The sequence below is a fragment of the Canis lupus genome, chromosome 22, assembly GCF_048164855.1.
Source record: "Canis lupus baileyi chromosome 22, mCanLup2.hap1, whole genome shotgun sequence".
Classification (NCBI taxonomy): Eukaryota; Metazoa; Chordata; class Mammalia; order Carnivora; family Canidae; genus Canis; species Canis lupus.
In genome coordinates this window covers 21,574,926-21,599,294 of record NC_132859.1, presented here as the reverse complement: position 1 = coordinate 21,599,294, position 24,369 = coordinate 21,574,926, and the positions used below count along the sequence as shown (strand labels likewise).

The 24,369-nt window shown below is 35.5% G+C and overlaps 1 protein-coding gene across 5 annotated transcripts in view; it reads right to left on the bottom strand.

Annotated features, from left to right (window-relative positions):
* Positions 1-24,369, bottom strand: part of RYK (receptor like tyrosine kinase) — an 88,781-nt gene that overhangs the window by 7,891 nt on the left and 56,521 nt on the right. For 3 of the 5 annotated variants that reach the window (XM_072792674.1, XM_072792676.1, XM_072792672.1), the window contains exons 8-13: positions 21,452-21,586; positions 19,886-19,972; positions 16,062-16,131; positions 10,325-10,457; positions 8,945-9,054; positions 8,622-8,781 (exon numbers count right to left, since the gene is read on the bottom strand). In XM_072792674.1, coding sequence (XP_072648775.1) covers positions 8,622-8,781; positions 8,945-9,054; positions 10,325-10,457; positions 16,062-16,131; positions 19,886-19,972; positions 21,452-21,586 — 695 coding nt within the window. The remainder of the gene's footprint in view (positions 1-8,621; positions 8,782-8,944; positions 9,055-10,324; positions 10,458-16,061; positions 16,132-19,885; positions 19,973-21,451; positions 21,587-24,369) is intronic. The other 2 variants (XM_072792675.1, XM_072792673.1) reach the window with 1 other exon arrangement.

Genomic DNA, 24,369 nt, shown 5'->3' with positions numbered 1-24,369 from the left:
GAGATAAATGCGCCCCTATGTTGACTGCAGCATTATTCACAACAGCCAAGATATGGAAACAACCTAAATGCCCCTCTACTGATGAATGCATAACAAAGATGTGGCATATACACAACGGAGTATTATTCATATAATGAATTAGAAAATGTTCTCTCCTCAATTTCCTGAGAGTGTATAGAATTTGTACTATTTCTTCTTTAAATGTTTGGAATGCCAGTGCCCTAAAATTTCTCTGGACCCAGAGTTTTCTCTTTCAGGCAGGTTTTTAACTAAACATTCCATTTCCTTAATAGATACATGGCTATTCAGATCATCAATTTCTTAAGCTCTGAAAGTTATTTTTCAAAAAATTTGTCCATTTCACCTAAGTGCATGAATTTACTGGGAAAAAGTTCATAATATTTTTACTACCAAATACTTGTGAGAATCTGTAATGCTATCACCTTTCTCATTCACTACATTGTTAATTTGCAACATCTTTTTTCCTGTTTAGTCTGGTGAGAGATTTATCATAAATAAGTATTCTCACAGTTTAGGCACTGGTTTCACTGATTTTCTCTATTGTTTTTCTATTTCATATTGCACTGAATTCTGTCTATATTATTTTTTTTCACCTACTTACCCGGGGTTTAATTTGCTCTTCTTCTAGGTTTTTTTTTTTTTTTTTTAAGATTTTATTTATTTATTCATGAGACACATAGAGAGAGAGAGGCAGAGACACAGGCAGAGGAAGAAGCAGGCTCCATGCAGGGAGCCCGATGTGGGACTCAATTCCGGGTCTCCAGGATCACACCCTGGTCTAAAGGCGGCGCTAAACCGCTGAGCTACCCAGGCTGCCCATCTTTTTCTAGTTTTTAAGGTAAAAACTAAGGTCCCTGATTTGAGACTTTTCTTCTTTTCTAATATTGAGGTTTAATAGTATAAATATTCTCCTCAACAATTTTCTATTTTATTAATGAGAGAGGGGGCACTAAAATATGTTCAATTATTTTAAAGAGATTTAAATAAGAAAAAGTACATATTTATGCATATAGTTACCATTTCTGGTGCTCTCTGTTCCTTTGTATAGCTCCATATTTCCATCTAGTATCGTTGGTTCTGAAAGGACTTTTTAAAATATTTTTTATATGTGGGTTTGCTTATGACAATTATTTCAGCTTTGGTATTTCTTTAAAAAGTCATTATTTCCCCTTCATTTTTTAAAGATATTTTCACTGGATATAGAATTCTATGTTTATAGGAGTTTTTCTTACAGTTACTTTAAAAATGTTTAACTGTCTTCTCCTGTGCACTGCTTCCAATGAGAAAATTGTTGTCATCCTTTTTGTTTCCTTTGTATATTAACATTTTTTCCCAGCTGCTTCTAAGATTTTCTCTTTATCACTAGTTTTCAACAATTTGATTATAATGCACTGTGTTTTAGTTTCTTTCTTTTTTTATTTTATTATTATTATTTTTTAAAATAGATAGTCACAGAGAGAGAGAGAGAGGCAGAGACACAGGCAGAGGGAGAAGCAGGCTCCATGCACCGGGAGCCCGGTGTGGGATTCGATCCTGGGTCTCCAGGATCGCGCCCTGGGGCAAAGGCAGGCGCCGAACCGCTGCGCCACCCAGGGATCCCTGTGGTTTAGTTTCTTTTTGCTTCTTGGATTTGGGGTTTGTTCAGTTCTAAAATCTGTGGGTTTATAGTTTTCACCAAATGTGGAAACATCTCAGTCTTTCTTAGTTTTTCTATCCCTCCCCTTCATTCTGTGAACCCCAACTGCACATATATTCAGCAATGTGAAGTTGTTCCAATGAGAGATCCTTCTTCAAGAATTTCCTGTATCTTCTCTCTCCTTCAAGAGCTTTACTCCCATCTGGAAGAAAAGTACTCTTCCTCCCACGCCAAGACTACACCTTTATCTGGCCTCTTGAGCCCATTCACCTATTATCTCTTGGACATCCTCTCCAAAAACCACACATCCAATCTTTCTCCCCATGTTTCCCTGGCCTAAAAAGCAAACCAAATGGATCCAATTAAAAAACAAAACAAAACAAAAAATCCCCAGAAAAGTAACAAAATTAAGCCTCACTTAATCCTGCCATCCCATCAAACTAAAATCATTTCACTCCTCTTCATAGCTGTTCTTCAAAGGACAATCTACTTATTGCCCTCCCTTGAACATTTCCCACAAAACCCACAATCACATCTATCCTTAATGATTTACTAAATCCACTAATTCAAATGCCCTGAATGATTTCCTCACCCTTTCTGACCACTGCAGGTATGTTTACAAATTAAAGTCTCTTTGAAACTATTTCTTTCCTTGGCTTCGATGACACAGCATTCAATTTGTTTTAATTCTTCATTCATCATTCTTTTCTCACTAACTGAAACTACATATTCCCTACATTCTTCCCTTGGCTTTCTCCTCTGTATATATTCACTACCTCTGGGATCAAACCCTTCTGTTCATTCAATCTCCACTTTAATGAAGCTGATCTCCAATTTCTAATATCCTACTTCTATGTTTTTCCAGAATTCCAGACCTGCATTCCATCCATTAATATCCTGAATTCAATATGCCTCATATCAAATCAATCCTATTTTCCCCAAACCAGATATTCTACCTATTGTCTTCAACTGTGTTATATCTTCACACTAACTTAAGATTTACTCCAAGCAGAAGGACAAACATTATATGGTCTCATTCATTTGGGGAATATAAAATATAGTGAAAGGGAATAAAGGGGGAAGGAGAAAAAATGAGTGGGAAATATCAGAAAGGGAGACAGAACATGATAAGACTCCTCACTCTGGGAAAGGAACAAGGGGTGTAGAAAGGGAGGTGGGCGGGGGGTGGGGGTGACTGGGTGACAGGCACTGAGGGGGGCACTTGATGGGATGAGCACTGGGTGTTATTCTATATGTTGGCAAATTGAACACCAATAAAAAAAAAAAAAAAAAAAAAAAAGATTTACTCCAACCACAGAACTAAAGAAAAGTACAGATCAAAGATTGCACTGAAGTTTTCAGAAACATGGGCATCAGGAAGAAAGGCAGAGTAGATATCTATGCAATATATCTAATAGGTAAGAGGGGAGCCTCAGTGCACAAAGGTCAATTAATAAATTTACTCATAAATAACAACTATAGTCAAAAAAGATGGAATCTCTAAAGTCAAGTCTGTGGGAATAAGACAAGGAGAAATGTGAGATTCAGCATGGAAATACAGAGGATAAGGGGTCAGTGTGAGCCATTCAGGATCCTTTTACAAATTCAAGTACACAGCTCTGCAGGGATAAGATTAACATAGCTGGCTGTGAATGTTCTTAAAATAAATGACCCAAAAGGTATATATATGTACATCAATTTCAAGTCTGTAACTGTGGAACACCTGCTAAAGAAAAAAGAAGGAAAGCAGAGTTTCCATTGCCCATTCTAGGAAGAATAACTTATGCATAAAAATATAAGGCATCAGTGGTAGGTGCCATTAGGTAAGTACAAAATTCTCTGGGGGTCCAAAGAAGACCAAATCAAAGGGCAAAAAGTAACTTGTGTCTTTGGATCCAGGAGGAATTCCAGATTGGATGAAATGCAAAATATAAGGAAATGCACAATGGAAATTATAAAGCTAAAACAGGAAGGTAAGGTAAGAAACAGAAGGCTTTGAAAACCAGAGGAAGGAGTATGGATCTTTCTTTATCAACTCCCTATAAATAAAAGTTCACTTTGAAAATTAACAACTCAGGAAACAACAGATGTTGGCAAGGATGTGGAGAAAAGAGAACCCTCTTTACACCACTGATAGGAATGCAAACTGGTGCAGTCACTCTGGAAAACAGTATGGAAGTTCCTCAAAAAGTTAAAAATAGAGCTACCCTACAACCCAGCAATTGCACTATTAGGTATTTATCCAAAGGATACACACATAGTGATTTGAAGGGGCACATGCACCCCAATGTTTACAGCAGCAATGCCCATAATAGCCAAAATATGGAAAGAGCCCAGATGTCCACTGACAGATGAATGGATTAAGAAGATGTATACACACACACACACACACACAAACACACACATATCCCGACCGTGGAATATTACTCAGCCATCAAAAAGAATTAAATCTTGCCATTTATAATATTGTGGATAGAACGAGGGTATTATGCTAAATGAAAGAAGTCAGTCAGAGAAAGACAGATACCATATGATTTTACTCATTTGTGGAATTTAAGAAACAAAACAGGTGAAAATAGGGGAAGTGAAGGAAGAATAAAATAAGATGAAAACAGAGTAAGACAATCATAAAAGACTCCTAACTATAGGAAACTGAGAGTCACTGGAGGGGCTGGTGGGCGGGGAAATGGGGCAATTGGGTGATGAGCATTAAGGAGGGCACTTGATGTAATGAGTACTGGGTGTTGTATGCAACTAATGGATCATTAAATTCTATCTCTGCAACTAATAACACAGTATATGTTAACTAAATTGAAGTAAAAAAAAAAGTTCAATTTGAAGATCAAAATATCATGGAGGAATATTCATAGCAGTGAAAGCTTAAGTTCACCTAACTAACATTGATTGATTTTCACAAGTTTTCAAAAGTGACATCACTGTGCACAAAGTACAGGCTTTACTGATATATATATATATATATATATATTTTTTTTTTTTACTATATATATATCCCATCCTAAATATCCAATGTTCAAAGCTTTTATTATCCTATGAATTTTAAGTTTTCAGACATAGTTTCTAGGCTTTTTCAATAACCAAAACTGAAATATACATCTTTAAGAAGGAGTATATTACTTTAAGAAAGCTTTACTATTTAAAATTTAAGACCTCATTAATAAATGTATATTCATGACCCTTAAAGTGGATCTTTCAGCAGTTCTTCCAAGGTTAACTATTACCTAAAAATCTTAATACTCCTCAGATTTATCACTGTGGAAATATTTTTTATTCCAGCTAAATAAATGAACCCAGATATAGAATGACTATACATAAAATGTACTGACTGCATCAGGTATAAAATTTAGTACATGTTGCTAACTCAACTTCAAAAGTCAACAATCTTTAGGCACAGAGTGTCATACATGATTGAAAACAGACCACTTCTAAAAAAAAAAAAGAGAGAGAGAGAGAGAGAGAGAGAGAGAGACCACTTCTGCTATGTATCTACCCTAGAATCTGTGATTAGAAAAGAGAAAAGAACAAATATTGGATACCTACCAGGCCATCACATGTATCTATCTATGACACTTTTCCTCTATTACACTAGATGCTTCGACACTGCTCCATCAGAACACAGGCTATCTGAAGGTAATGTTAAATAGAATGATAAGTACAAGAAAGGAAAGGAAAAGGGATGTTCACGAGATCTCTTGAGGAAAACATCTATTCTTAAGGAGAGTCTAATACAGAAAATACATCAAGGGCAATACCTGATCACAAGACAGCAACTGATCCAAATTTTTAAACAATTAAAAAATTTTTTTTAATATTAGTAATATTAAACTTTAAATCTTTATTTCCTAATGTCTGAATAATCCTTTCACCTCTCTGGCTTTTCTTTAATGTCTTTACAGTAATTCATCTAAATGCTAATTTTTATTTAGTTATTTCTTATTGAAGTATAGCTGACAATGGTACATTAGTTTCAGGTGTACAACACAGCGATTCATTATGCAAGTTTATACATTACGCTACACTCCCAAGTGTTAGCTACAATCTGTCACCATACAATGCTATTTCTCTTAAAATGTGAATTTTATGTTTAAATAATTAGTCTAAGATTTTGTTGATGTGTAAAACCTGCAACCATAGTGAAAGCAAATAAATGCTGGAAACCTAAGCATTATTCTAAAATGAGTAATAAAGAAACAATATAAAATAGAAAGTTTTCCCACACTTTTACAACTAAGAAGCATTCTCTGAAAACTGGACCTTTCTCTTTGATATCACACAGTAGTTCAAACGACCACTCTTCATGGGCATATTATGAATGTGAGTTTCTCCTGCTCAAGTCTGCTCAGGGTGTGGCAATGACCTCCCATGGCACTGGGCAAACAAGCGTAGTAAGAAGCACTTTGCTGTAGATACAACAGCTGGATAATTTTATAGATTTCTTTCCTTCTTCTAGGTCATCTTTTATGTTCACAAAATAAATACTGTAAAGGCACAGGAACATATTTTAATTTACTTTACACCCTAAAAACTATTCAAATACCTTAAAGAATCTCATTACCACAAGCCATACTGATAAGATTAGCATGGAAATCATTTCCTTGACTTGTTTTTCCCAAGAAAATGTTTTTTAAACACAATGTAACACTGTAAAGACAAAAAAGCACTAAGAAAGAAACTCTTAATTGTGCATTCCTGATTGCATTGAGTCTCTTAATAGGATATAGTCTCTTAACAGCAGAATTATGTTAGCTACTATAATTACCTAAATAATTGAAAGAAGATATAAATCAAGAAATCTATTTTCAAATAAAGGAAAAGAAAGTTACACAAAAAAAATCTATGGTGGTACCCTACATGTGATGAAAACAATAAAAACAATATCCAGAAATTCTTAAGAATGCCTAAGATGATGTCATATCTTGGAATAATAAAAGAGATTTATAACTAGTCAAAATCTAGTTGTGCATATTTCCTAAGTTCAACAGTTAAAAGCTGATATTAACATTATAAGAATCTTGACATACTGAAGTACTGAATCCTTCCAGTAAAAATTGTGAAAACACAAGCAAGAGATGCAATGTATTACTTTTAAGATGGAAAACATTAATGTATTTCCAAACAAATCACATAGAACTTTCAACCATAAAAAAAATACAAAAATGTTAATGATCTTTTAAAGAACAAAGAAAATACTCTCTCCAAGGCAATAATATCATTTGTTAGGTGCTATATTTACACCTGAAATTATTTTACATGTGTAGAGACTGGTGAGAGTGGGATTACACTACTTATTTTGCATATGACTATGTATAAAGTTTCTCAGCCCCAAAATAGCATATTAACTGTAGCTTTTATTTTTATTATTATTATTTTTTAAATTTATTTATGATAGTCACACAGAGAGAGAGAGAGAAAGAGGCAGAGACACAGGCAGAGGGAGAAGCAGGCTCCATGCACCGGGAGCCCGACGTGGGATTCGATCCCGGGTCTCCAGGATCGCGCCCTGGGCCAAAGGCAGGCGCCAAACCGCTGCGCCACCCAGGGATCCCTAACTGTAGCTTTTAAACCCCCAACTCCATCCATAAAGGAAAAGCAGGAACAGAGAATAATGATTATACATACATATTTTTAATACAAATATTAAAACACAATCTTAAACATTTATGTATTAATATAAGAACTCCAAAAAGCAGAGCTGCCTAGATGGCTCAGATGGTTAAGCATCTGCCTTCAGCTCAGGTCATGATCTCAGGGTCCTAGGATTGAGCCCCATGGCAGGCTCTCTGCTCAATGAGGAGTCGCCTTCTCCCTCTCACTCTCCTGTGCTCTCCCTCTTTCTCAAATAAATAAATAAAATCTTAGAGAAAAAAAAAGATTTCAAAAAGTATTCAATCCCAGAAAACTGAAAAATGGATTTTTACATTAATATTTTTATCAGTCATTGGAAACAGAACAGTGTTCCCATTCCTTTAATCTTAATTAGCCAAGGCAAAAGATATTTAAGGAAAAAATATATATACACACATATATTTTAAAAGAAATGAATTACTAGGAATCTAAAGAAGAAAAATCTGAACATTTTATGAGTTAACCATGTTGAATGTAAATCAATGGGTACTCTCACCATCACATTCTAAGTACAGCCAGAAGAATTTGGGTCACAGCCATTTTAAATGCTGGGGTTCCTGTGTGGCTCAGTTGATTAAGCATCTGCCTTTAGCTCAGACCATGATCTGAGGGTCCTGAGATCCAGCCCCACACTGGACTCCCTGTTCACTGGGGAACTTGCTTTTTCCTCTCCTCCCTGCTTGTCCTTTCTCTTGCTATCTCTGCCACGATTATCTCTCTTAGTAGATTTGAAAAACCATATAGTTCTACTTTAACTGATACTATGTTTTAAAGTTATGTGCTAAAACCAAAGTTAAACTCATTTGCACCCCATGAAAACAGCTTTGCTTAATGTAGGAGCTGGTAAAGAATTCCAGCTACAATTCAGAACTTCTAAATAAAGATCTGGCAACCCCTCAAAACTAGTACCATATCAATAATAGTACAACTGGTCCTTAATGATACTCAATTTACAGCTGTGTGCTAACCTAAAATCAAACTCTGCTTTCTCTTTTTATATTACTTGAGAAAAATCAAAAACAAAAATGTAACCCTTCCCTCCCCTCAAAAAAGCTTATCCTGGATTATACAGGAGGGTCCTAAATGCAATCATATGTATCTTTACCAGAGACAAGCAGAAGGAGTTTTAAGAGATAGACATAAACGAGGAGAAGGTGATGTGAACATGAAGCAGAGAGATGTAGCCAGGAGGGATGCAAACAGTCACCTTAAGCTGGAAGAAGCAAGGAAGTACACTTACTAGATTAAAACAAATAGAAAAATAGTTAAAACATAAAGCCTGTTCTCCATTCTACTGATATGCAAGAGTCCCAGCACTTACCACATCACTAGCGCTGGAGAACTCATTATTAACCAGACTTTCCAGAGCCATCCACCGAACTGGCCTGTTTTCGTTGTCCCCTAGACAATGATAGTCCATGGGGAACAAGTCTCTGGAGAGAGCATTATCTGTGATCTTAACTTGAAGTGTGTCATCAATGCTGAAAAGTAAAGACATGAACATCAAATACAATCAGAGTATTTAAAACATTTGGATCACAGTTACTCTTAAATACAACACAATGCCCACTGTAACTCCTGGAGACAACCTCAAATCCAGAGAAAACCAAACATGAATGACAATGACGAGCTCAGAACACCTACACACAGTTTCTAGCAGCCAGGTCTTTGTGGATAACTTCCCTTCTGGCCAGATAGCTCATTCCACAGGCAATCTGAATTGCCATGTGTACCAGGTCTTGTTGAGAAATTGCCTGTGGTTTAAAAAAAAAAAAAAAAAAAAAGACATTGTTTGCAGTTAGCACAAAAATGATGATGGCAGCCAGCTGCTTATTTTATTCCACAATCCTACTCCATCCCAAAATACTTCTTTACACCTACACACAGAGTTTTAAAAAGCTACTTCTTCGCCAAGAATACGTTCTCATAGCTCCCTATATTTGTATCTACTATAGTCTTACCATTCTGCAATGTAACTTACCATTTACTTTACCACCTCTCTCATCTCATACTGGGAATAGCTCCCCAACACCCAGGACATACAGCAGCTGCTCTGTAATTCAGCTGTTCCATAAATGCCAAATTCTCAAGGTAATATTTAATTGCTTATTATTCGATAACCTGTTCTTTTCTTAAAAGCTAATAGTTTGGATTAGGAGATGATCTCTGGAGACCATTTTCAAGCTAATGGTCTACAGCTCTCACTACTGCTATACTCCTCTAGAGTCAGCATGCCAGTCTGTGGGCTGGGGAATGAAATTCTTCCTCAGGTGATGCTGATGGGCTACAGCCTCCAACAACTTGTTGGGAAACCTGACTTTAATCCTGTCAATTTACAAAGTGTCCTGATGTATTAAGTCAAATATTCAATACAGCTTTCAAAGCCACTTTCTCCTGGCAACTGTAGTAAGTACATTATTATAAACCCTAAAATAAACTAAATGTGGCTACAAGTTACAATAGGCAACAAAACATCAGCTAGGCTTTAAGACATCTACCATCATGTGCCTGGAATGTAACCAAATGCTCCACAGCTATGTACACAAGCAATAAAGAGAAGAAAACTCTTAGATGACTGACATCTTATAGCCAAGGATATTAAAAACAGATCCAATTATCCCCATAATTCAGACTTCTAGTCACCACCGGCTTTTGATACAATATGAACCAAATGACTCAGACAAGTGTGTTTCCACTCCTAGAAGGGAGATCTAGTATCAGTGCCTTCAAAGAGTTATCAGGAAAATGACTGAGATGGTGTTAAGAGAGAGTCTGAGGTAATTATAAATAAACATATAATGGATAAAATGGAAAAACTTCAGCATCAGTAAAGTGCAACCTTCAAAACAGGTATCATAAATCATCTTCCTCTAAATCAACAGGTTATAAATACCTTCTGGCTCATTTTGAGTTCCTTTTTGCAGGGTTTTACACAGTTTATATATAAGAAAGTTAACATCTACTTTCAAGGAAACTATCAGAAGTTCCTGGTAAATTATTGATATTTGGGCAAATTTTTCTCACCTGAGGATTATTGGCCTCTACTAATTTGCACTGCCGTAAAAACAATTTAAGATTCCCCCAATTCATGTAAGGCAGTATCACCATGGGCTTTTCTCCTTCTTCTATACATACATGCGTAATAGGAAGAAGATTTCTAAAAAAAAAAAAAAAAGAAGAAGAAGAAATCAGGAAGAAGTGAAATCTAAAATCTCAAGGGCTTATTTTATAACCTAAAACAAAACAAAAAAATCTCAAACATACTTAAAAATGATTACCATTAAAAATGTAAACTAAAACAAGAAAATCTCAAACATACTTAAAAATGATTACCATTAAAAATGTAATAAAATTATAAATGCCCTTTGAAACTAGACTTGAATATTTTTCACATATGCACTTTCCTGATAGAGAAGAGCTGTAAACGCAAAGTTGTTTCCTATGGACTGGATTCTCTGAAGATACATTTTAGCCACACTAAATCTTTACTATTAAGAGTTAATCAGAGACATTTAAAAAATGACTTGACACATTCTGAGTGTATTATATCATGCCCTTTAGTCCATCAATACAATGGGGGAGGGGGGTGGAAACCCATGCAGACTATGGACCAGAATATGATCATCAAGAAGGCCTCAAAGAGGCTGCAACTGTCAGAAAAGCAAGATGTCCTTAGCTGGTCATATGGGACTCAGAATCTGATTTCTAAATCCTAAATTTACCATTTATAGATAGTCTGTGCAACTCTCTCCTGGCCTTAGTCTCATACCTTTATGGCATCACACCAACCATAAAATTCGTTATGAATAAAGCCAAAGCATGTAGTAAACAGTTTTGTTTCTTTTGAAATTTCCACAGCACACATAAATACTTCCATCTTATCACTTAATGACACCTCTTTCTACTAATATCTGGAAATAATTTAATTTTCTCCAAGGTTATGTACCTTTTTACATAATTATCTTATTTTTCCCCACTATGCTGAAAATTTCTAGAAGACAAAAACTAAGATGAATTCTTATTTTTACACCCAATGTTTTGCATTCTGTGCCAGAAAAAATAAGCATTTAATAAATATTTGATAACACAAGTAATATGGCTTAAAAACATTCCTACTCTTTAATTTAGCAAATTCTGCCTCTAAGGATATTTAATAAGAAAATAATATTAAACATTAAAAAGTTACATGAACAAGGATAGTTAATACAATATTAATAGCAAAAAGTTGCAAACAACTTCAACGTGCAAATGTAAGGAAAGAGTACACTCAAATAACAGGATAGTATATAACAATTAAATGGTCACAAAGAGATGTAAAGAGAACAGGAGTACATGTTTATCTTATAGGATAGCAAGATACAAAATTAATATATGTTTGCAGGATAATTCCAAACATGGAAAAAAATAGTAAAACCCCACAAAAATATGACAAGAATTAAAAGTTGTTGTCTTTAAGTTGCAGGGCTTTAGACCATTTCTACCTTGCCTTTTCTGTATTTTCTAAATTGTCTCAACTAAGCATGTCTCTTTTAAAACCACACCCACACAATTCTGGCCCAACAATGCACAAGTGAAAGCTAGGGGCTCCCTTCATGCTACACAGGAGTTACTAAAAGGGAAAGCACTGATCCTGAGAAGCTGGAAAATGAGGACTCAAGGTAACCCCCTCTAGCATAGCTTCTGTTTGCATTACAGTCTAACAGTGGCAGTGCTGATTAGTGCCACTTAGTGAGGAAACCCATGCAGAGAGAGGTTAGGTAATCTGCCAAGGACGGACAAAAAGTGCACAGAGAAAAAAATTCAAAGCTTCATCTGATTCCAGAAACCCTTGTGCTTTCCCCTGGACCACTGGATATGCTCTTCCAGGAGAGCAAAAAAGGAATACATGAAAAGTGACAAAGCCTCTTTTCATATCACGTCCCACGCACAATAAAATGATTATAGCAGGTCTGCATTTTAGAGGCAACTGAGCACACCATGATTTTAGTAATGTGAAGTTACCCAATTTAACCCTCCCAAGATTACTCCTCTGCTCCTCTCCTCATGTCTGAAATCCACTGAGCAGAGTTAAAGGTATTTTGGTGCTGTTTGAGATCAAATCATTAAAAGCTGTCTAGAAGAAGTAACAAGCTGCATGAACATATTTTAAAGTACAAGTGGCTGGTCTTCGTTCTGCCCATTTCATAAAGAAAAAGTAGATAAAGAGGAAGATCTGAGACCTAGATGTAGGGTGGATGAGAGCAGAAACTGGTGCTGTGGACAAGAACAAGGCAGAGGAAGGGAAGGTTTTGTGGCGATAAGGAACAAGAACTACATCCAGTTCCCTGTCTTGCCCAGTGTCCTTGCAGAGAGAGAGTTGGGAGGCACTCAGTGTTCAGAAAGTCGCCATCAGGAAACTTGGGCCAGTGGAGAGCCAAACCACAAGGAGAAATAACTCAAGAGCCCTTTGTTACGAAGTACTTCTGATGTAATTTAAATAAAAATAAATTTTGTTTACACAGCTATTTTAATGTAGAGTAAAAATTATTCTCACAAATTCCAGTGGAAAAAGGAATAAAAAGAATTTCAAAATAATTTAAAGTATTTCAACACTTTACAATTCTTACTTGTGGAATGTTGAAACATGAAGTAATAAACATGTTTCACATGTGGAATTACATACTACAACTAGTTCTAAAAAATTAAATTCGGAAACGAGGTATTATTTCTAATTGACTGTATTACATTTGCTTGATCAGTTTTGTAACATGAACGCTAAAGCTCATTAGTTCATTTTTATCCCTCAGGCCTAGCAGAGTTGCAAGTGCAAAACTGGCACTCGTGGTTTAGAATAAGAGAATGAACAAATAAATTTATAGACACAGCCATGACACCAGGGGTCAAAAAGTAAAGCATCATAGGCCCTAGTCCTCAGTCCTCTTAAAGATAAAACAAACTGTTACAATGAATGGAAAGAACAATAATGTACTTTTCTATAAACTGACAAGGTGTTCTACTCATTAAAAACTAGGAGTCCTAGGGCACTTGGGTGGCTCAGTCGGTTAAGCATCCAACTCAAGATTTCAGCTCAGGTCTTAATCTCAAGGTTCCAAGTTCAAGCCCTGTACTGGGCTCCACACTGAGCATGCCACCTACTAAAAAAAAACAAAAACAAACAAAAACAAAAACAAACAAACAAAAACCCCAAAACCTAAGAGTCCTGGTATTACTGTATAGGCAGGAAGAATAATTAACTATGACCAAACTATATAATCTGCTTCTAGAAGACTTTCCCTGATCACTGAATGTTCAGTATCAACCCCATTCACCATGTGGAATTCCATCACCTAAGGGTGTTCTAGGGCTGCTAATTCATTCTGATATGATGCTGGAAAACCCTACAGCTGAAAGTCACATGAGAAATGCTGCGAATACTTGCTCTGAACATTTTCCAGCCAAAGCATCTTTGGGCTACAGTACATTAAAAACTGCTTCTTGGGAAAATCCTGGCTTTGTCTACATTTGTCCTTCTCTCACTTCTGTGAAGTGGTGCGAACCTTTTACCAGGGTAAGAATACGAGGTAGGTACAGAAGTTCTAAGTTGACATCACATACTAATATTAAACACTTTTGGCTCTGCCCCATAGAGTCAGCATAAAAGAATTTCAAGCACTTCCAATATTGCCAAAGAGATTTCCAAATGACCATTACCTATTTCTTGTTTTGTTACTCAGAGGAAACAAAATGTGTTTTTATAGAAAATACCATCTTAGGGATGAGTTATCCATCCATTCTCCTCTGTAAGTTCTACACTTGGACTGAATCAGGCCAATGGAAGATCATTTTTCAACCACTTGTCTTTAACCCTTCAACAGGACATCTTCAGTCTCTCAATACTATATGTTCAATTTTTTCAAAGGTCCTTGGGCTTTCTTATGCTCAGTGAAACCAGAAAATTTATCTGTTCATTATATTAATCAATGTCCCAGGTATAAGCTTAATGGCATCTACCTCAGACTTTGACCCTAGAAAACCTTTTTTCCTCCCCCAAGGAACATTTACACTTCTTTCCTTTTAATACTGAGATTTAACAACTTCTAATTGTTATTCAAGCTTAATTGCTCAGAAGCTAAGAGATTTTTATGTTCAATTACAGCAAAAATATTTGTATCTTTGTTGCTGGCTTGTTTCCTCTTACATCATCACAATGCCATAAACTCAGTCTGATTTTCATTAACATTTTATTGATCTTACTACTGCTGCTTTCTTTTCAGGTTCTCAAATTCTTTCAAATATGAACCAAAGTATACACAAAATTCAAAAATGAAACTCTGCACAGTCATCTTATTTTTTGGCAGAACCCAAGTAACTGCTCAAAGTACACAGAAATTAAAATGCATGCAAAAGGCAGCATGCATCACTTTTCCATGTGCTTTTATCCCCAGAAGTTTATAAATATCTTCCAAAAAGGATGGGTCACTGTCCCATTTTTTTTAAACATACACAACCAAATCTGTAATAAGCATATAAACAAAGCTGACTCTATATGCTGTTTAAAAAAAACAACAACAAAAGCCCTGCCAAAATACTGATACTGCTGTATACTGCAATACTATATTTAAGCCCTTTTTGTCTCAGAATGTAGAAGCTTTCATTATAGCTCTGTGAGGAGGACTGATAATCAAGTTTTTTTTAAAAAGCTCTTTATATGGAACTACAGTATTTTTTCAAAACCATAACATGATTTAATGACAAGACAGTGGTTAAATAAAATGCAGTACATCCATTCAATGAACTGCTATATAATTTATTTTTTTATTTTTTATTTTATTTTTTTTTTAAAGATTTTATTTATTTATTCACGATAGACATAGAGAGAGAGAAAGGCAGAGACACAGGCAGAGGGAGAAGCAGGCTCCATGCAGGGAGCCCGATGCGGAACTCGATCCGGGGACTCCAGGATCGCGCTCTGGGCCAAAGGCAGGTGCCAAACTGCTGAGCCACCCAGGGATCCCTATATATCTTTTTTAAATGAGAACATGAATTCATAGTGACTTATATGAAGAGTTAGCTACATTGTTTTGTTATATTGAAAAGCCCATTAACCTTGTTAAAGATAATAATGCTGTTATGATTATTTATGCAAACATTCTCATTGTGGGGAGGGAGGATTGCATGCTGGAAGTGAATTGAAAATGTTGAGATGTCCAGTTTACTTTAAAATATTTCTACAAAAAAAAAAATAAATAAAATAAAATAAAATAAAATAAAATAAAATAAAATAAAATATTTCTACACTCATAAATAGCTATGTACCATCTGGATGGATAGTGGACATACATACATACACCAAACAGAAAAGGCAAAATGTTAAAACTATCACTGAATTTAGGAAATGGGATTACTGGTGTTAATTATGCTTGTCTTTGGTACTCTATGTTAAAAAAAAAATCTCATAGATATTTTTTAGTATATACATATATGTATCTTACTATTCTATTTTTTAAAGGAAAACATGTACACAAAATATGTAAAAATTCTCTTGAAAGCTTAGCTATGTTTATCCAGATGTGGACTTACATACTCTACTTTATTTTCTTCTTTATACTTCATTTTTAAATTTTGTGCACTGAGCATGCATTTCACTTTAATATTCTAAAAAAAATAAGCTATTCCAAAAAGCTTTCAATTCAGAACATATCACAACATTCTTATTATAAAAATGTAGCAAACAATGTTACCATGCTTAACACTTTAATGCTGGGTAGGGTTCTTCTCTCACCTGTGATGAAGACCTCGTAGCTTACAACTTTCTGTGAGCATCATTGTCACCTGAATTTCAGAAGCTTGATCTATACAAAGAAAAAGACTAATTTGTATGTCAACAGTAAAAACAGTAGTAATAATATTTTATAAAGGTTCTTTTTTTTTTTTAATTTTTATTTATTCATGATAGGCACACAGTGAGAGAGAGAGAGGCAGAGACACAGGCAGAGGGAGAAGCAGGCTCCATACACCGGGAGCCTGACGTGGGATTCGATCCCGGATCTCCAGGATCGCGCCCTGGGCCAAAGGCAGGCGCCAAACCGCTGCGCCACCCAGGGATCCCTAAAGGTTCTGATCAATGCTACAAGACCGAGAAAAAGATACGAAGATTGGCAGATCCAAGATCCACATCCCAGGCCTACCTAGTAAAATACTGAACCAAGAGTAAAATCCAGGACACTGCAGTCAGGCACTATGAGTCTGTGTCACATTCACTCCTTAAAAGTAGAGCTGTTGAAGCTAAGAAATCACAAATTTCATTTCATTCTAAAACTAACTGGAATCACTCTATTCCATGCTTGCTAGCAGGTCCACTTTTCCAGACAACTTCACTTAGTTTAAAACCTTTGAAGGAATGTAAAAAGGGTGGACAAAGAGCCAAGAACTTGAAAGACTTTGTACTTCTTTGGAAAAGGTGCTTCACACCAATGTCTACTAGAATAAACTCTAGTTGTCTAAAAACTGCTCAAAAATTAGAATCATCTAGGAATGGCAGAATGTGTCCTTATTTCTCCTTCTGTAATCTAAATAAATTTTAATTAAATTATGGCCAAGGCAATTTGAGAACTGGAGGGTCTTTTACAGATTGCAAGCTAGTAATAGTTAGAAGTCCACACCTAAGTTAGTAATTGTTTACTTTCTTGCCAACTGGTACCAAGACAGAAGTAAAAGTTAATTTTTTAGGGCATGTCATTTTATGTATAATTTTTTTCAAATTCTTAACTTTAAAGAGCATATTCTATTAAGCAGAGGACACTTGAACTGGATGATGATCTAAGAATACTATGGATTGGAGAAAAAAATAATTGTATCCATTTAGTAAGAAAAAATCATTTTTCTGGATTGCTTTCCTAGTCTAGTTCAAGTCTTAATTTTAAATATTGAAAGATTTAAGATGTATAAATTTGAAAAATATACTAGAAAATGTTTACATTCCAAAAATTATAAGAAAAAAAGAAATAAAAAATACTTATTTCTAAACTGCAATATATTAGCAGCTATAAAACAAGGCTTTAACACCAATAGCCTCAAATTAATTAATTTTATGGAATTCAATTTCACAATATTCACTGTGTGAAATTCAGATTCCTAATTTCAATCTCTGTACATTTCTACTGGAATGTCCATTAAGTCTGCAAATTTATGAATTTTTTAAGAAGCCAAACTGCAATTTCTTGCTTATGTCTAAAAGCAAAGGGCAATAATCTTCTAAACACTTAATTCTTGCATTTTAAGCTGCACTTCTGTGTGGCATGTAACGAAGTATATGGATTTGTGAACGACCTTGGTCAGCTCTACATAGCTTCAAAAAAAAAAAAAAAATTCCAAAAGAATAAATCTCATAGATACTCAATTGTATGGAGTTGAGGCAAGGACTGCGGTCAGCGCACTTCCTCTTTATTTCTCATGCAAACCGTAACCATATCCTGGCTAAGGACTCACTGTGCTTTCTCTTGTTTCCGGCTAGCTCAGAAAGAACACTATAATTACAGTGGTAAGGCACAGAAACAACCAAGGGACTACAATTTCAAGTGTATCCGGAGGGGGAAATCTTATCTTGTGAAACAGTTCCAGTATCCGCATTGTGTTTTCTTATCACTATTATTTCCCCTTTTCCCCCCTTCCAACCTTAAATCAATCCAATTCTGTACAGAAAGCTCTTCTGCTAATTTAAGATTCATTCAGAACAAATTATTAACAGCTGGGTTATAAACTGTCCATAGATTATGTATAAACCCCAGAAGAAATATTAAAATTACAGAGAAATATTTCCTTAAAAATGGGGGAAAATGTAACAAAAGTCAACAGCTATTAAACTGAGGGTTCAAATTTTACATTTTCAAAGACTAATATGTAAAATATCCTTCAAAACTAGTCAGAAAACCTAGTGGACCTAACTTAAATATTACTCTTTAAAAGTGCTTTCAGGCTAGAAGAAGTAGGTAAATAAAATACATACTGAACAGTATAGTAAGTTAAACCATTTGTTTAGAAAACATAAAAGTTGAGTGTGTGTTTGTGTATATATTTGCAGCATCCTTAAAGAACCAATTTGCTAAATTAAAAGAAATCAACTTCCACATTTTTTCTTTTTTTTTTTTTAATTTTTTTTTTAAATTTATTTATGATAGTCATACAGAGAGAGAGGGAGAGAGAGGCAGAGACATAGGCAGAGGGAGAAGCAGGCTCCATGCACCGGGAGCCTGACATGGGATTCGATCCTGGGTCTCCAGGATCGCACCCTGGGCCAAAGGCAGGCGCCAAACCGCTGTGCCACCCAGGGATCCCCACATTTTTTTGTTAGGTTAGTACAACTTTTTAGAAACCATAAACATAAATCCTTCATACTTTCCATGAATTCATTTAAGAAGATTTAGAAACCTAAGTTCTTATAAATTAACTTTAAAAAGTTCATAAAATTGTCACCTCCTACATGTTAAACTGAATTTAATTTTTCTCTCAATTTCTGCATCAAAATGCTAAATTTGTTTTTCCAAAATTAACATCTTGTCATCTCAGTCTATATCATACACTGTCAGACATTAAGCACCCTATAAATTACCACATTTTTCTTTCTCTTAAAATGAATAAACAGATTTAACTAAGATTTAAGCTTTTATAAATAAATATCGATTATAAAGTAAAAAAGTAAACATCATATTTCTCCAAAAGGATATTATGTGAAAATAGGTATTCTGTTCATGATAATATAAACTAGTGCTACCCTTTAACAAACAACTGGACAATATCTATCAAAATCTTAAATGTAAATACAATTGGGGCAGCAATGCCAACTTAGTCATACCTACAAAACTAAGCCAAGAAGTAGATATACACACATGGGTATTTTCTGCAGCATTATATATAATAGCAGAAAAAAGGCAGGGGGAGTGGGGGAAAGGTAAGCAAGGCTATGCACCTTCTAACTTTCAGACTCATAGTACCTTATTTTTATTTTTTAAAATCCTTTATTAGACTGCAATATTGGGAGTGGGAAGAAGGGAAAGAGGGAAAGAGGAAAGGAGGAAAAACTAGTAACAATGTTTTTGTTTTTTTTTTTTTAAATATTTTTTTTAAGTTTTTTATTTATTTATGATAGGCAACAGTGAGAGAGAGAGACGCAGAGACACAGGCAGAGGGAGAAGCAGGCTCCATGCACCGGGAGCCCGATGTGGGATTTGATCCCGGGTCTCCAGGATCGCGCCCTGGGCCAAAGGCAGGCGCCAAACCGCTGCGCCACCCAGGGATCCCAACAATGTTTTTAAGAGAGAAAAAACAAAGAATTTTACCTAGAAAAAAAATACAATATTAAATATAGCAACAATGAGGTCAAATGGATATAATTAAACTACAAGCCTGGGCAATACCTAGTAAGTGTTTTAACATCTTAAATTATTAGACTTCTATTTTCTATACCTTACAAAAACAACTCAAATTTCCTCTTATTGAGTTAAATTAACATAGACTGACTTAAAGGTCTGGGAAAGACTGAGAATTTGAGACAGAATTTACTGGCATGATTCACCTTAGGAAAGCATTCTAAAATGGAAAAAATCCTACCTTTAACTGTTTTTACAAATGCTTGTTTTTCTTTATTTGGATCCTTTTCATCTACTAAAATCCCATGGAAAATACGTCCAAAAGTACCTAAAAGGAAAAATAATAATTAATGAGACCATTGTATGACAACCTTCCTAAAATTTTAAGTACGAAATTACCTGGCACAATATAACTTAAACATAACAAGGGCATACGTGATCAACAACCTTACTCTAACCAATCTTTGTTTTTTAAATGACTATTAGAAATACTTAGTAACTGGGGCACCTGGGTGGCTCAGTCAGTTAAACGTCTACCTTTAGCTCAGGTCATGATCCCAAGGTCCTGGGATTGAGCCATCCCCTCACCCACCCAGCATCCCCTGTATTGGGCTCTCTGCTCAGCTCTCTGCCCCTCTCCCTCTGCCCCCACCCCATTTATGCTTCCCCTCTGCCAAATAAATAAAAACTTAAAAATAAAATAAATTTTTAAAAGAAAAATTCTTTGTAACTAAGAAATACTTTAATGCTTTAATGTGCTTTTAAAATGCCATATTTAAACTAAATATATGAAAATTCTTTCTGAATTATTCTAAATAAACTAATGATATAGCCAGGAACACTGGAAATCAGTAATGGGGTATCCATAGAAGCATTTATGAATTTCTAGGCTTAGCTTCGAATAATAACAAAGAGAAAAATGGACTCCCCTCATATATTCAAAAACAGTCCAAAAAATGTGCTTCCTTTAATTACTATTTGTCACTGAGGGTGGTAGTTCAAGCCTCTCTCTTTGCTGTGATTGACCTATAAGCATCTCAACTAAGAGGTGAATTCAGAGTGACTCATATGCATTCAAAACATTCCAAACTGGCTTGTGGAAGGGGGAAAGAAAAGGTAATTCTCTATTTAACAATTTGAGGGGCTCAATGAGGTACTTTATCATTAATCTCTATACTTTTCTGTCAGCATCTCTTCAATTAATAACCTAAAACTCAAGAAAGAAAACAAGGACCAGCAACTGGGGAAGGGGAGGGTAATAACATCTATCAAACATCTGTGTGTTAGTTCACTTAATGTATATCATTTCATCTAATCTTCACAACCAGTTCAAGAACAGACATCATAGTCCAAATTTAGAGAAGAGGAAATTGGACATGGAAGACATTAAATGATTTCTCCAAGGTCACACAGATGATAAATTGTGAGACTAGGATTGGAAGTTGGGTGTAACACCAAAACCCATGTTTGCTCTGTCTGCTAGAGCCCCCATACTATCTGTCACAGCAAACAGGTTTGCTAGGTAGTGATATCTTTAAACAAGAACAAAAATATATTTAAAGATAATAAAGGCTAATATAACATGAATGCTTTAATATACTTGAAAATTAAGAATTATGCCAAAGCTATATTAAGGCAAATTAAAGATCAAAAGAAAGAGAAAATGAAAATCAGTTTTATAAAGGAAATAAATTGTGTACTTCTAACTATCCTTAGACACAAAGAGATAAAATTCTTAAAATTTGAAATAAAAAAAAATTTATAGTCTAAATTTTCCTTGAGAAACTGATTTTGAGATAATAAATACCTTCTTGGAGTACATCTTTTAAAGTTATCCTCTCCCTGGATATTGCTATATCCTTCACCTTAGCTTTGGCCTCCAAAAGAGTGACACTTCTCAGGTCGTTCTTCTCTATCCGCAAGGTAGGATAACCTGAGGAGCCAACAAAGCCAGACCAAGAAATATAAATACCCTTATTATGCCATCAGGGTCAACTAATTCAGTCAAAACCTCAGGACTCAAGTCACAGGAATAAATAAATGTAAGAATCATAAAAAGAAGAAGGCATGCACATGAACTTAAAACGGCCACACTAAATTTTAAAGAAACACTTTCACCTACCCCAAAATCTTAAAATGAGTAATTAAAAGAAGAAACACTATGAAACAATGAATATTACCGTGACCACCACTTCAGCTGCCTTTCAGCCATGAAATAAGCATTGATTGGGGATCCCTGGGTGGCTCAGCAGTTTAGCGCCTGCCTTTGGCCCAGGGTGCAATCCTGGAGTCCCGGGATTGAAGATTGAATCCCGCATCAGGCTCCCGGTATGGAACCTGCTTCTCCATCTGCCTGTCTCTGCCTCTCTCTCTCTCTCTCTGTGTCTATCATGAATAAATAAATAAATCTTAAAAAAAAAAAAAAAGAAAAGAAAAGAAATAAGCACTGACTCACAGGACTTAACTCAATCCCTTTTATGGACTGTTTTCTTCCAAAGGGTTTCTAGTATAGTCTCCTAGGAAACACTTTTCAAATGAAAAGATGCTCGTAAAACTACCTTTTCTAACAAAACACCTGATCAACTTAATCAATCTCATATTTATACAGCCTAGTCGTATCACTGTGAGATACATTGGTTTTTCAGCTCCCATATTTCTCATTCTTGCCATGATGACAACAAAAACAAAAGAATCTAACCATAACTTAAACTTTTCATTCCAAGAAAAAAATGTTAGAATAAAAGGATTCCGTATCAGCAAGTAGAAATTGAATGGTACCTCTAAGATTTATGCACTTTGGTAAACATACGGGAAGAAAACTCCCTAAAGAGTTAGCAGACCTAGATGATGGTCACCAACACGCTGCTACAAAATCTAGATGATAGGCCTGGGAGCTTTGTGACCAACAGATTAGGCTGACAACACCTGATTCCACCGATCAGCAGTCTGAACAGGATACTTACAGGTGTGTGTCTGTATTTGTCTATGTTTAATCCTACCTGGAATTCTCGGAGTTTCTTGGATCTGTGGTCTGCTGTCTTTTGTTATTTTGGAAAATTCTTGGTCATTATGTCTTCAAACAGTTTTTTACTCCTTTCTTTGTCGTTTTTTATTTGTACAAAAATGGATTTCCATTTTATTTTTTAAAAATGTTTGTTTTTGCCATATAAAATAAATGAACGATCTATCTCAAGATAATGTCCATAAAAAATAAGTATATTTCTTATCGATAGTAACTAAAAATAGTTTAATAAATAATTTCAACTGAGTCTTGAAAAGTATTTTGCTTTTAGCATAGAATAATCGAATCTACTTCTTCAAGATTATAGTAACAATCAAAAATTGACTCTAATGAGCAAAGCTTGACATCTGCACACTAAAAGCAATGATGTGTTTCTTCTGAATAATCCGAACTATTTTCATAACTATGATCGTATCTTCTGAAGAACATATAATTCTTTCTTTCGTTGGCAGTGATGCTAACTACTATTATGATTTCTTTTAAATTCTTTAATCTTAAGCATTCCCTCTTCCCCCTTTTCTTTTTCTTGCCACTCTTATTAAAGAAACCAGCTCAGTTATCCTGGGGAATGTCTAACATCTGCTTCTTCCAGTATCATTTAACTTGTTCCTCTATCCCTGTATTTCGTGGGATGTCTGGGTGGCTCAGTTGGTTAAGTGGCTGCCTTCAGCTGAAGTCATGATCTCAGGATCCTGGGCATGTGGCTCCCTGCTCAATGGGGAGTCTGCTTCTCCACCCCCCCCCACCCCCCGCTCCTTCACCCTGCTCATGCTCTCCCTCTCTCTCAAATAAATATCCCTTTAATTTCTTGCAAACTGCCAGTCAGTTCCACAGCCGTGATTAGGTCCAGGTTTACTCCTGGAGTGGGGAGGGGAGACAAAGTACTCCATGGGTGGTATATAACATGTCGGAGTACAAAATATCTAGTTGTCCTACTGTTAGTGATGCAAAGTTTCATTAGCGGAATCAGGCTGTGACAATCTGATTTCTCTTTGTTCACAGGATTTTAAACACTGATGATCTTTTCCTGAATCAAATATTTTAACGGAAGTTGCAAATATGATTTTCTTTAAAAAAAAAAAAGATTTACTTGACAGAGAGAAAGAAAGCATAAGCAAGGGGAACAGGAGGGAGAGAAATAGGCTTCCCATTGAGCACAAGAGCCCAATGTGGGGCTCAATCTCAGGACCCTGGGATCATGATATGAGCCAAAGGCAGATGGCTTAACTGACTGAGCTCCCCAGGTGTCCCTGACTTTCTAATTCTATCCTTTCGCTCCTTTCACATTTACTAGGTAGGATTCTTCTGTAAGCAAGCATTTTCCCTCATCAACCAGCACTACACGGTTACACTGAAACTGCTGATATATGAAATACAGTTCATATAGCCAGTCATCAGAATGAGGTATTATTGGTGCCTTAGTTACCTCTCATAATGATCAACTTTTATCATTACAAACTTACAGATTTTTACATATTCAATGTTTCAATCCACTACAGTCATTCTTTTTGATGCTCAAATGACCCATCTCTACGTGGCCCAGGTTTATCTTGTCCATTCCTGACTTAGTCCTGAAATCGTCCACTTCCCTAAAGAATCCTAGTTCTTTTTAATGGGAAACAGTACTGAAAGACCACAAGAGGGCACTGGATGAAGGGCAGATAATCTTAGTTTACCTAAAAGTAAATGCCAGCCCAAGGAAG